At 37.1% G+C, this 15,026-nt stretch overlaps 1 protein-coding gene across 2 annotated transcripts in view; it reads left to right on the top strand.

Moving 5' to 3' along the window:
* LOC118814384 (ras-specific guanine nucleotide-releasing factor RalGPS1) overlaps positions 1-15,026 on the top strand; it is a 218,351-nt gene that overhangs the window by 193,207 nt on the left and 10,118 nt on the right. For both annotated transcript variants that reach the window (XM_036579967.1, XM_036579966.1), the window contains exon 11: positions 2,986-3,053. In XM_036579967.1, coding sequence (XP_036435860.1) covers positions 2,986-3,053 — 68 coding nt within the window. The remainder of the gene's footprint in view (positions 1-2,985; positions 3,054-15,026) is intronic.

Here is a 15,026-nt window from a genome sequence, read left to right as displayed (position 1 = left end):
AATAACTAAAGTGTTAACTTGCCAATAGCAGTCTTCCCCCATTTAGTGTCTATTACAGTAACCTGTAGAGTTGAATGATACTAGGGGAAAGTCATATTGCAGTACATTAGGATTGTGCAATAAATATTACAAAATAGACATAAAAATTAACATGAAATATTATCAACATTTCCTGAATGGAGCAAATTATGCCTCTGGAAATGGGAAGAGGGCATTTAGAAGAAGAATTAAGGCGGTACTCTGATTAGGGCTGTGGGATATGGACAAAACAAAATATTACAATTATATTGCTACAAACCCAATTCCAAAAAGGTTAGGACAGTATGTAAAATGCTAATAACAGAACATAAAGATTAGTTCATTCTGTTTGGCCTATTAAAAATGATGCATCATTGTTGTAATTTGCACACGTTTTCAGTGGGAGACAGATCTAGACTGTAGTCAGGGCCAGTCTAGTCTGATTAAGCAGTTGTACCATGCTGTTGTAACACATGCAGAATGTTTTTATGGTTATGTTGAAATAAGCATATGACAAAAGACATCATCAAAAGGCAGCATATGTTGATCAGTGTTTATGGTGCTTTCACAGATGTGCAAGTTACCCACTTATACCCCACCCCAACCCCCACCCCAATAACATGACAAACCTGGGCTTTTGAATTTTATGCTTGTAACAACTTGAATAGTCCTTTTCATCTTTGGCCCAGAGAACATGACATGCATTATTTCATTAAACAGTCTCAAAGTTTAACTTGTCAGACCACAGTACATGTTTCCAAACATTATCCTTAAACAAAGTGGCAAGCGTCAACCCATCCTTAGTCATAAGGATTACTCATTACTTTTTTTTTTTAAACATTTCACAACGTTTGTTCACTTTAATTGTCCATGTCCCAACTTTTTTAGAACATGTTCCAGGCATTAATTTCAGAATGAACATTTGTTTATTTATGTTCAAGTACATTCAAAGTAGATTTATAAATTACTGCTTTGTTTTTTTTAGTTGCATTTCACATATTATCCCAACTTTTTTGGAATTGAGGCATATTTGTGAATATTACAATTGTGATATACCTTCCAATGTTTTGAAAACACATTAGTGAATCAATGATATAAAGAGTGCCTAAATCCACTACTCTTGTCTAAATGGTGTGAATGTCTTGATTCTTCTGAACATCCAAAGAACACCTTCAGTGATTGGTTAGAGGCTCATTTGCATATTGCATATTATAAGCTTTTGTGATGTTAGTATTGAGAAGGCCAGTGTCACAGTAAGGAGTGAGATTAATTCTGAATCTGTAATACTTTTGGGTGGATAACTTTCTTCAACATAGCATAGAAGCAGCTCAATTTATGGCACAATCAATTTTGCGAATCCTTTACTCTTCCAGATAAAGATGAAGTAACCAAGCACTATAGCATGACCAAAAAGAGCAACAAAATGTAAACTAATGTATGTTGTATTGATTGATATTTTAAGCATTATTTCTTTGTAGAGATTTCGATGTAAGTTAGCTAAGAAGCATAATGCTATTAGCATTTATGCAGGCACAGATTGATTGTTTTTGCTCATATTTTCACACTCCACAGAAAAAAATAGCCTTTTTTAAGTCTTCACATGATCATGTGTAAATGTGGAGAATTGTCCGAGTGCAGGCAAGGTAACTAATTGGCCTGTTTAGATTCTTTAGAGTGACATAAAACAAGCAAAAAGACCAATAAATAGTGGTTACTATGACAGTTCCAGCTGTTTCCTGAGCAGAAGCAGAAGTTCACTCGGCTCATGTTTGGTTCAGTTCATGGTTTTTCAAGGTGGAAAAACTCTCTTATAAAGCGAAACGAAATGTGTGGCTGGTGCAAATTAACCACACAGAGTTGTGAAATTATCAACCTTGGAAGATCTGTTTGAAATAAAAGGTAAAAGATCTCTATTTCTCTATCTTTCCTGATTAAATAAGTCTCAGGAATAGTATAAAATCCAGTTGTTCCAGTGCAACACTACCTGCATTGTCCACCCAGGTAGTTAGTACCGTGATGTAACGCTGATTGTTTATAGATCTAGTTTTTGCTATGTAGTAGTTTTATTTAGGGTCCTTTGTTGTACTTCACTAGAAGTCTTCTAAAATGTTCTACCACAATCAGTTGCACTCCTTTGGTTTACATGACCAATAACCAGGTACCACAGATATTTGGTGGAGATTCTGAAGTGTTCAATATCTGCCTCTATACTGATTTGTACACTGTTTACCAGTGCTCCTCAAAGGAACCATTTCACATCCGCTGATAAACAGACAGAGATTATTGCTCCATCTTTAAACTAATAACAGATTTTGTCCAGACCAGGAGACCTGCTCAAGCTTTTTAATGTACATAAATCAGCTTTGTATTAGTGTTACATGTACGTGTGTATTGCAGTCAAATATATATGTATACATATATCAAATAAATTATGGCGTATATTCTTGATATGTGTTTGGTTGAGCATGCTACCTTTGTTGTATTTGCTAACTATTTGCTAACCTTCAGTAACAACACTAATCGTTTACTCTAAACTGCTGCAACTGCCTTTTGAGGTTACGGGACAACTTGAAAAATTTAAATGACTGAAATGCAATGTTTTCCTTCTTTACATATTCAAACAATAATTCCTGGCTGAATTTATTTTTAAGTTAACCTTTTTTAAAGTTAACCATTAAAGCTAACTATTAACCATAAAAGTGATATCAAATATTCAGAATGAGAAGCAGATAGGCGGTAATGAGAGTTATGGTAGGCCAACAAATTTTTAAATATAAAAATGAATAATATATTTTTTGCTGTACCATATAAAACTCCATGTGGTGTATTATAATGTATTAATATTATTTATTGACATGATTATTATGGCGTGATGATTATGACAAATATTTATGGACGTGGTTTGAGGCTGCTTTTTGAGAATAACCCTTTGACTCACTGAGGCTGTGTTATTGCTTTCTGTCACAGGATTTCGTTGAAGATAGAACCTGGGAACAGTTCACCGTGCATGGCCTCCTCCAAAGAAGACCTTGCAGGTAAAAGCTGTAATTGTCCCCTCATGTGCACTGTGTGCACACAGTGGCCCCAAAACATATTAGACACTTTTTAGGTTCATAAAACGTTCAAGAAAATGATATTTATTTCAGATGAAAAACATTTTTAGCACAACACTAAACTGGTGGTAAGACTCTTTAAAGCCTGAAGAAGAATTCCAGCCAGACTGCACTGTGTACTCTAAAGCACAAAGGAGGAAACCTCAAAGCCTGGGGCTGTTTTTCTCACAGTGATGTCCATGAGCTTGTGGTCACTGATAGGATCATGGACTCAGAAGTGTACAAAGGCATTCTGGATACAAACCTGCGGAGGTCTGCAGAGAGACTGCTCAAAAAAATAATGATTTGAAACCCACTAGCCATCTTTTGAAAGAATACTTTGTCGAAAAGTACAGTCTTAAAATGATCTGTTTAAAATAAAAGCCTCTTAAATGAACAATGAACAATGAACTTGATGGTACAAATATCCAAATACTATTTGGGGCCACTGTATGTCAGTATTGCAACAGTGTCTTCTTAAAAGACACAACAGTTGGTCTGCAGGCTACAACTGGAACTGGAACCCCTTTTATCTTGCAAGCCAGCTTCTGGCTTTCACTAGAAAGTCTTGTAGGTGTAATCTCTCAGTGTGATCAAGAACAGTCTACTTTGACAGGAAGGGGCTGTTTGATTGACATGCAGAATGACCAATCACAGACCATTGCTTTGTCAAAACAAAATCAGAGTGCTATACATAGTCTTAGCAGTCAGCAGCCACCGACAAATGTTCTTGGTAATACCAAAGAAAGGATGTTTAAAGGAGCTATGAACTTCACAAATAGCAGTTAATCTTGCTTTAAAAGGCTCGTTGTGGTCACAGTGTGCTGACCTGCTTGCCACTAGTGACTAGCTGGCATTTAGTTTACAAAACAATTCCTGTCAGACTGATAAAAACTGAGGCCGGAAGTGCATATACATAGAAGTCTACCTGCAATATTCGGTAATTCATTTTACTGACAGACATTTTTCAAAATAAAAGGCCCCTTTTTTATTTTGAAAGCCTATATTATTGTCAGTTAAACACCTTGTTTTCTGGACAGCCAAAATAAAAATGACCTTGCTTTACCCCTTTGGTCATTGGTGCTTTGACATGTTTTGCCTATACTTTCAACTTCTTTTTAATCATTTGCTTTTTTTACTGTGTCTCCTTAAAATGTTATTATGCCAAAAGATTTATTCAACAGTCTATACATTGTTAATCCTAAGTGTAACTCTCTTGGGGCTAAATGCTAGCACTGTCATCCCAAAGATTTATAAATTCTGTTTGGCCTTTACATTAAAAGTAATGGATGTTAACCCAACAGAAATATATGTTATGTGGATCTTTAAATTGCAATGCAGAGTAGTCTGCTTACATTTATGTGGCTATGCAGCATCTAGAGGGAATGAGTTTTATGGCCCTGTAAAGTTCCTTCATGCAGTGAGTCCCATCACCCTATTAAGATTCAGTTGAATGATTGTTCATAGCATATTTATGAGTAATTTACTGTCCATATATTAAAGTGGCATGTAAAGAAACAAATACTTAAGAAAAAACAAATAATGAAAAATAAGTTGAAAGTAGGCGATACATGCCTAAGGGTCAAAGCCCTTAATGACCAAGGGGGTGAAGCGAGGTCATTTTTATTTTGGCTGTCCAGAAATTAGGCGCATAACAGAAAATAATATGGTTTTTCAAAATAAAAAATGAGTGCTTTTATTTTGAAAAAATGTCTCTCAGTAAAATGGCATAGTAGTCAATATTAATTTCATGTCAAACATGTATGCTTCATGTCGATTTAAGCATTTATAAGCATGTTATGAAGTGTTTATGTAAGATGTTATAAATGTAATGTATCCCAGTATTCTTTTTGACTATCTCAGCATGCAGTTTATGCCAGACTCTCTGTCTAGGCTAAGATTCAAGTGTAGCTGAGTATCTGACTCTCAGTTGACCCTTTATGACCTCCTAAGGGAAAGCAGCTCTTTCAGTTCTGTTGTACCCCACCTTAATGTGTCGTGTGGTGGCAGAATGAGGTCATTAGCAACTTCTCTCAGCAGACAGCAGAAGACCTATTGAAGGACCCTGGGGGCTCAGTAAGAGTTGGTTCTGTTTGTCTCGTTTAGGTATAGGTCAGGAACAGAAACAAAGGAAACTACTTCAGGCACTTTCATGGGCTGAGACAACAAAAAGTGATCTGAGACCCTCAGAGGAACCCTGGTCATCTAAGTACAACACGCTCTCGTGTTGTTCACAGTTCTGATGTTCAGGGCTCAGAAACAGAATAGAAAAACTCAGCTTACTCTGAGCAGGTCTAATATTTTAACATTTTCCAACAAAAATCCTCTGAACTGATTAGAAAAAAGTATAAAAACAGTTATTGTTCCTATTATGCAGATTTAATCTAATTAAATTGCAGGTTTGAAAAGTTGTTCAACCAGCCAGCTGTTATATTGATTAGTCCATGTCCACACACAAGCTATGGAATTTTACTGTTCATGAAGCATTAAATTGCTCCTACATGTAGCTATGAAATATCCAATAAAATGATCAGAAATTATGATCAAAATAAGTATAAATGCAACATTATATGTCAACATGCACACATCCATTGAATAAAATTGTGTGAGATGTGACGTGATGCTCCAGAAATTTTGGGAATTTTGGAGGTAAAACATACAAGTAAGCTGAAATAGTAAATAACAATACTATTAAACTAGGTGTACTTATTTTGATCATATGATAATTTTTAATGGTATTCTGATATATTTTAATAGTAAGTAGTAAATAAATAGTAAGTTAAAAAAACTACTGTTATTAACTGGTAACTAATATTTAAAATTAATGTTTCTTTTCTAGAGAAGTTAAGGATGTTTGGTGGTTACTTAGGCAGTCTGGAACTTGTCCAGATGGACTGTGGGAATTTAGATAGAGCTGGTTGCTTTGGAGGGGTTTGCAATGGGGGGAGGTGGGATTATGGTAGGGATTGGGTGGGTTTGGACTCATTTTACTCTGGCTGAAGACAACATTTGCTTCAGTATTAAACTGAAAGTTGTAAAATGAAGAAAGCAGCATTGGTGCCTGTTGTAAAAAGCACAATGTGGGTCATGCACATGAACATTTGGATGAGGATAACTTTTGCTTTGAAGTGCAGAGTTAAGTCATACATTGTAAATGCTGTATGTTCAACAACATGCAGAGGGCCACACGTTGTAAAACCCAGCCAAGCGGTTGCCAGCATGGCCCAGTCACGCAACATAGCAAGCCAGTAGAGTTATTTCACCATTATTGCAATCGTACTGCCTGCAGTCAGTCTCAGTCATGATCTGAACCGTGGTAACACTGCCTATGGGCTTCCCTTAGCTATTGTTCCACATAGCTCAGCTCTGTAAGCTGTTTTGGGGAGTTGCCATGGTTATCTGTAAGCACTCGGCCTCACTCCATTTTACAATGCATTTTATCCCTGTTACAAGACCAGAGGAAAATGTCTTGAACACTGTTTTTTTCCTTCTTTCCAGTGTAATTATTCTCTTCATTCCAGACACACCAGGAGAAGAAGCTAATTGTTTTCCTGAATATATCTAACTCATAAATTATGGCTTTATGAGCACTGAAAGCTTTTTCCTTCATAAAACGATGTGGTCAGATAGCCATCTCACCAAATGGCGCAATGTAATTTCAGAATTTCAGAATATAGCATTTATTGTTTGTTACTCAGTTCTTCCATGCATGATGTCTGTTTTAAGCTGCCATCATAATGATGACACTACCTGTCATAAAACCACAAGTCTTTTGAAATCATTTTTATGGTCTGGAATCTTATGGAGAATTTCCATGGAAATTGTGGGATTGTTTCAGGAAAGAGAAACCATAAATGTCACGCATGGAATTTTTTTAATATGAAGGGCTGTTTTTGAAAGAGAAGTGGAAAATCTCTTTCTTAAAGTCAACTCTTTTATGTCTCAGGAGAAATAATGCATATCTCAGTGTTGTATTGATGAAAGAGCACTTTTTTCCCTGAACCCCACTTAGGAGAAAAGAGGAGATTGACACAAACGCTTAAAGAGGAATTCCAGCCTAAAACTTATATTTAATGTTATTTGTTCTGTAGCCAGAGTTGGGTAGAAAACTTTGGAAAACACTGTTCTAAATTTATTTAGTAATGTAATCCATTGTAGGACATGAAAAACATAACATATTCAGAATACATTAAGAATACATTTTGATGATGCACTTGGGAAAAACTTAACACAAACAAATCCCTGGCAACAAATCTTTTTATGGATTGGTTGCCATGATGACATTTGTGCTCTCCATTTACATCACTTAAATGAAAGAGGAAGATAGTGGAGACTATAGTACAAGGTTATACATGACAAAAGTCAAAGATGTGAAACACTTCACTTTAATATTAACTAAAAAAGAATGATTTCCTGTAAGATGTGTAAAACTGAGCTCACCTTTGTCTCCAGCGTTTTGAATTGAGCAATTTTTGTACTAACCGAATACAGTGAGAAACTGAGCAGCGCTGCTAACATTGTGCAACATTTATGCCTCGTAATTCTATTCAGTCAAACAGAATAAAGTCGGCAAAGATGGACTAAGGTAGCAAATATTGACTTTTTTCACCTCTGTTTTGTTAGCCTACAAGTCTCCACCCGTATTGGGGAATTTGTTAGCGCAGCATTATACACTCAACTTATGTCACATGGTATCAACTGGTATCAGATATTGGTATCGGTACATTTTTTGAGTGCAAGTACGAGTAAATGAGCACAGTGCTGGCATGACACCTGATACCAGTATCGCTATCGACGCATTCCTAGTGTTTTCATGTGAACGGATGTTTTTGAAAATGCTGGCATGCATGTTTACCGCTGTTTTCACAAGTGGTGAACATTGTATATGGAGGTTACATGATATTCCCAACCACCGGTTTATCAGTGGAGGAGTAATAATTTGCATAGTGGTGCAAAGTTTGTGTAGAATTAAACTACCTCCATAAAATTCTTCTTAGACAATAAGAGTTGTTAATGCCTTGTTCCTCTACTGTTTTTGCACCTTTAACTAAGCAAAATAGCATTTTTGACGACAGTGCAGAAGACATTGTGGCATCTTGATAAAATTATGATTTGCAGCGCTAGGCTGAAAATCCCCTCTGGAATCTGTCTGGAGCGTAATTTGGATTGGTAAGCACTTATTATTGTCTTGTTTAATCCAAGAAACGTGTCTCATGTCTGAAATGTTTTCCTATTCATTTATGTATTTGTTTAAAAAGGTTGTTTGTGACCCAAGCTAAATAAAAGTGCATATAGCTCTGTTAGATCACCTTCTTCACGTATCAAATAATGCAACATCAACACTGTTGACATTATTAACAGAGAAAAGTGGATTAAACGGTAGAAATTGCCACTTTTTCATGTCAACCTTTAGGTGTTAATCTGAGATCTCACTGAGAATACGTTCTTCTGGGCCGCTTGTTTAACCAGTCTGAGCCACAGAGGTTACATCACAAGGATGCAGACTGACCATGTGATGATGACAATCACAACAAGCATCACATGGACTGCAGTTTCTTCGAAGTCTTGGTGTAGCCAGTTATTACATAACGCACTAGTGTTGTGGAAGAAGCCCAGTGCGTCAGCAGCCAAGACACTATGAGGTAGCGTTAGTCAATCTCTCCGCACAAGACTGCGAGCGTGACACACCAACCAACGCATCAGGACACAGCCGGACCCTCACGCTGACCACAAACTTTTTATTACACACTGAGAACTAAACAACCCGAGAGTGTTTATACAGAGTGCTCAAAGTGTACTAACCCTCTCTCTCTTTCTACCTCTCTCTCAGTCTCTCCCTCTCAGTTTCTGTCTCTCCCTCTGATTTGTCCAAATCTCTCGTTCTCTCTCTCTTTCTCTATCTTTTTCCTCTCTGTCTTTTGTTATTCCCCCTTTCTCTTTCTCTCTCTGTCACTCTCTCTTGTTCTTTCTATTTCTCTCCCTCTCTCTGTCACTCTCTTGTTCTTTCTTTCTATACATCTCTCCCTCTCTCCCCTTACTATCTTGCTCTCTCTTTCTCCTTTTCTCTCTCAAGTTCTTTCTTTCTCTTAATCTCTCCCCCTCTTTCACTTGCCCTTCTCCTTCTCTTGTTTTTTCCCCCCACTCTTTCTCTCTCTCTCTCTCTCTCTCTCTCTCTTCTCTCTCTCTCTCTCTCTCTGGGTTTTTCTCACTTACTCCCCTCTCTTGCTTTTATCCTTTCTCTCTTTGTCTCTCTCTTCCCCCTCTATCTCTCCCTCTCTTTTACACTTTCACACCTCTCACTCTATCAGTTTCTCTCAATCTCTCACTGTCTCTCTCCTCCCCTCTCTGTCTGTCTCTCTCTCTTTCCCTCTCTATCAAATCAAATCAAATCAAATCAAATATGCTTTATTGGCATGACAGAATATAAGACCTATGTTGCCAAAGCTGTAAATACATCTTAAATTGAATTATTATTAATATATAAATGAATAGGGAAAAAAAAATGAATAGAAAATAGAAATAGAAAAAAATAAATAAATTAATAAATATGGTAATACATATAAGCACAGAATGAGTATGGACATGCCAAATGTAATAAAATAAAATACAATAAAATCATAATAATAATAATTAAAAAAAAAATAAATAAATAAAACAAACAAGGTACACAAGAAAAATGTAATACATTTTGAACATCAGGAATTAGAAATATTAATTATATAATTGAGGTGCTATGTTACATTTTCTTCTCTGATCTTGTGGCAGTTCTGAATAAACTGTCCCTGCTAAACTTATTGCTTCTACATTTTCTCCCAGTAAAATTTTCATTTTCTCTGAGTCGGTCAGTTTGGGGAAGGAGGGGGTTTTATTTGTAAATTTGGGCAGAAAAGCGTCTCTGATGGTTTTATATTTTGAACATGAAAGAAGGAAGTGATTCTCAGTTTCTGTCTCTCCTGACGGGCAGTGGGTGCAGATCCTGATCTAGATCAGATCCAGATCCTGCAGATCTATCACTTTGTCTCTCTCTCTCTATCTCTAACACCCCCAACTGAGGCTCTCAGAAACACAAAATATTTTTCAAACACATCACTGGGAAACAATCAATAACTGGAATCAGGCCTCTGCAGGCTTGTCCGGGGCCGACTGTGTTTTCAGAGAGAGAAACGTGCTGTGCAGGGCGAGTTCTAATCGCTAACAGACCAGTACAGAAACCCCTGCCAATGTGAAAATCTCACAACTCTACAAAGCGTCCTCACAGAGTTCCTTACTATTATCAGCTATGACTGATCTGTGTGTGCTCCACCCACAAAGTGTTCTTTCATAGCTACTGTTACGAGGCTGGTTGGACTTCAAATTCAATCTAAGGAGTTTAGGTTTTAGGTTTGACATTCAGGATTTGATACATAAGGTTGCGTTTCCAGTTTATAAACGGTACCATTACCAAGCTGGACTATGTTGTTCTTTAAACTAGGCCGACTGAAAACGGCAAGAAATCTACCACCATGGTAACATCAGCTTGATTGCACAACATCCTAATAGTGTGGGCATTTACACACAGACAAAATAATTATTATTTGAAATTAACATCACTCTGCTTATTTTGACAAAAAAATGCAAAAAGCTTATATTTAGCTCAGTTTAGTCATTCTGTAAGCAGTTAAATTCAAGTCAAGTCAAGAGGCTTTTATTGTCATTCCATCTATGTACAAGTACACAGTGGAGCGAAATTACCTTCCTCCAGGAGTGTGGTGCAACATGGAATAAAATGAGACAGTACAAAGTGCAACCGTGCAGACGTAAGTGTGCAAACATCAAACTAGAAACAATACAATAAATACGATAAATAAAACAGGTATTAGACACAGTAAACAGACAGGACAGTGCAGCACTGACACAGCACTCATTTCTGGACATGAGGTAGTGAGAATAAGGTGCAGAGATGTTTAACATGCTATGATATGTGTCTATGCAGTCAGATTATAACATACGTCAGCACACCAGATACTGAGGTAGAAATATACAGTGCTTCAGTAGAGTATGTACTATTTGCTTCAGTATGTAAGATGCAGTGTAGAGCATAGCAAGGCCAACTTTAAAATCATAACTAAATCCTTAAACAGCTTACTAAATAATATTAAGTAATATGTACACATAATGTTTCGTTTACTTTCACTGTTAAAACACTGGGTATTTACGGTACAGTTTCACACTGTCTCTTCTGCAGGTGTGATTTACCATCTCAGGAAAATTCAAAGCATCTTCCCGGTGTCCCTGAAGATTTAGTTAAATTGTGAACATTATGAAAATTGTAATATTTCACGATAATATTATTTCTTTGTCAAAGGCAGAATTCCAGAGGTACTTTTTTTTTTAAGAAAGCATGTGGTTATTGCTCTGGAAATCACTCCATTAGAGAATGTGTTGCAGTCTGAAGTTTCTCCAGCAAGGGGCAGTATTAGCAACTGCCATGGATACCACAGCAACATCCTGGCAACACCTTAGCAACCACCTTCAAGTTCATATCAGCGGCATTGTCAAGGCAGCTTAAAGTCAGCTCACAAATTTTACCCTAGTTTAATATGATTGCGAAAGGTTTTCATTAAAACAGTTAATGTTTAAAAAAAAGCATCTAAACTAAAAATAGAATAGGAAGTAGGTCTAAGCTGCAGCGTACTGTGTGTGTTGGTTGGGGGGGTGAATATAATCAAATCGCATGGAAATCCATGACTTGATTGGACAAGCCCTAGGTAAATAGGCATGAAATGACCCTTGTCCATCTCATTCGGGGGGTCCTTTAATTAGTGCATTGGATTTGGTCATGCTCTGAAACTATAGGAGGCATACCGATTCAGGCAAGTAATGTACTTTAAGTATTTAATCTTTTAAATCTCCTTCTTCCAAGCTCAGAGAAGAAAAGCGGAGAACATTCTGTGCTTTTGCTACACATGCACAAACTGTTTTCATTACTTCTTCTCCTTGGCCATCATTGGCAAAGCCTAGCCCACAGGTGCCCAAGGATAATTGTGAGCATGTGCAGTAAAACCACAAGCCAGCGACACTGCTTTTACCTTGTTATCGGTGTAGTTTGCCATGAATGGATTAATTTGTTGTAATTTTTATGTTTGGACATAATTTTGATAATGTGTCATACTGAGTTCTAAGAATCTTACTCAGTTTTGTTTTAATGTCACCCTATAAAGCATCTCTATTTAATACCATCCCTAATCACAGTGGATAATTCAGGTAACAATTTAGTAGCTCATTAAGGAGTGTGATAACAAGGCCCAGGTGGAGAAAGTTGGCCTAATTTTCCCCTGTGACTTTAAAAGACATTTACTTATTTATGAACAGTGTGTAAGGAAGCTGTTCAAGCTGCTATGTTTAGTGTGAAAACTGTTAGAGTGAGCAGACTGTCTTGTCAGTTGCAGCGGTTCCAGCAAGTTAATACGTTTTGCTCATAAAACAAATGTTTTAAAGTTCATAAATGTCTCAGTGTGAAGCTGTCTTGTGCTGTCTCCATGCTGCTGCATAGCTTCAGGGTCTTCTTGTCTCCTGTAAATGAATGGAGGAAGAAATGAGTGTTATTCACTAATGGAAATGAGAAACAGCTTTGACCGCTGAGCCAAGCTGCTTGTTTGCTGGGCTACATCTCAGATTTGGTGAAATTCAGTTGTGGCAATGTTTACAAAGCCCAGTTCACAACCATCTGGTTGGAAATTTTAAAAATTGACCAAGTTCATTTTTCAGATGCCAGGCTTTTGAATGTTATTTACTTATTTATAGGATGACCAGATCAAGACAGTTCAACTAAAGGACAGCATAGTCAATTTTGCAGGACAGTGTGAGACACATGGGGGCGAGGGGGGTATTGAAATATTTCGGTTTAATAATAGACAGCATGATTTTGTTATTAACCTGCGGCAAATCACCAGTACATAACATTATATGAAATCTTGGCCTATGTAGAAAAGCCTGAAACACATTTTAAGTAGGAAAAGTAATCATATATAAAATTATGTAAAGGAATTATATGTAAACAAGCTAAGCACAGTTTTGCATAAAGTAGCAACCATGAAGATACTTATGAATCATGTGTTATTCTGACGCGATTCATTCACACGAATAGGTGGGGAAATGTCAGTTTACCACAGGATGTCTGTAATATTTACGAGCAATTTGCACTGGATAAGAAATCTCAATATAAATGACAAGAGATGGGAGTGACTACTTGATTGTCTTCCCTACACAAAAGAGTAGAAAACATGTCAAAACATTAAATTTAGCCAATGCCCTTAGCATTGTCTTTATCTTGGGAACTTCCAGGCAGCAGCCACCTCTGAATGGCTAAGAAGAAACAAACTGAATGTTTTGGAGTGGCAGAGTAAAAATTCGGACATGAATCCCATTGAGATGCTGTGGAAAAGCCTTAAATGTGTAATTAATGCTCAGAAGCCCTCCAGTGTAGCTGAATTAAAACAGTTCTACAAAGAAGAGTGGGCCAAAATTCCTCCACAGTGATGTAAAAGACTCATCGCAAATGTTTAATTGCAGCTGTTACTGTCAAGGGTGGCACAAGCAGTCATTAGGTTTAGAGCAGCAATTACTTTTTCAAATTAGCAGAAATAGAAGAAATCAGGTGAAGGGCAAATACTTTCTCACAGCGTTGTACCTAAATATAAATAGTCTATAATTTAACTCATCTGCAGTAAAAGTAACTGGATACTGGATGTTTTTGACACTCTAGATCACATAGTAGTAGTGCAGTTGTTTTGAGGAATGTTTACTGTTTTGCTTGCATGGTGTGTCGCTAGTTAAAGGCAGTTTCAATGGAAGTGGTCTTACATTTTACGAGATGTGTTTTTTATGGGGTGCTGTTAATTTAATTTTTGGATTTCTATATCTCTTAGTTTAGGAACAAATGGTATCACTTATATTTAAAAAAAAAAAAGGATAGGTAAACATTTAGGTTGCTATTGAACTGTTTTCCAGAGAGCGAGGCCAATTGTGATCTCTTGGGCTCCCGGCCACGGATGGCTGTAGAAAGGTTATTTTTACAGCATATTTCAAGATGAGAATGTGCCAGAAACAGGCATTTTAGGACCCAAAAAAAGACTAGGATTCATCCAGTAAAATCTGACCATTTTCACCCCAGTGATAACATTTTGATATGTTTTGATATGTGTGTATTTGCTATATACTACATTCAAAAACTCTATTGTCTTATCTCATCAAAAGAGTGCAAACTGGGCTTAAGAGACCAAAACTGTTGACACAGAAATGCCACAAACTGCTAAAAAACATTTAAACAGTCAAAGAAGGCTGTCAGAATGTGGTACCTTTGTTCTGCTTGCCACATGCAGCTGTGTCCTGTACAGTCAGTGACCGCATCAAATTCAAAGAGAGCAATGGACTTCTGCATTCTCTTTCTCCATTTTTTTTGATTGCCAGACAATGGGACGTCTGCACAATCGATTGCTTAGCATTTTCCTCAGAGTATGATAAAGCAGAACTGAGAAAATAGGGAAAATTGCACAGCCAATGCAACACTTTGGAATGCCCTGAAAAAGAAAGAAACCACTGGTGTACTAACAAGCAGACATCGAACAGGTCAGCCAAGGAAAACAACAGCAATTGGTGAAAGAAACATTGTGACAGCTGTGAAGAAAATCCCAAATGCAACGGTCAGTGACATCACCAACAACCTCAACAGGCCAGGAGTGGAGGTATCACAATTCACCATTTGAAGAAGACTTTGACAGCACAAATATGGAGGCCTTACCACAAGATGCAAACCAGTCATAAGCAGTAAGAATTGGGAGGCCAGATTGGAATTCAGTCTATTGTCTCACATTCATCTTTGATCTCAAACCCAGATGTATTGGTCTGGCTGCTTCAATGCTTTCAAAGGAGACTGTA

This window comes from Colossoma macropomum, unplaced genomic scaffold, assembly GCF_904425465.1.
Source record: "Colossoma macropomum unplaced genomic scaffold, Colossoma_macropomum, whole genome shotgun sequence".
Classification (NCBI taxonomy): Eukaryota; Metazoa; Chordata; class Actinopteri; order Characiformes; family Serrasalmidae; genus Colossoma; species Colossoma macropomum.
Note: the sequence above shows the minus strand (reverse complement) of the source record. Positions and strands in the feature narration are given on the sequence as shown.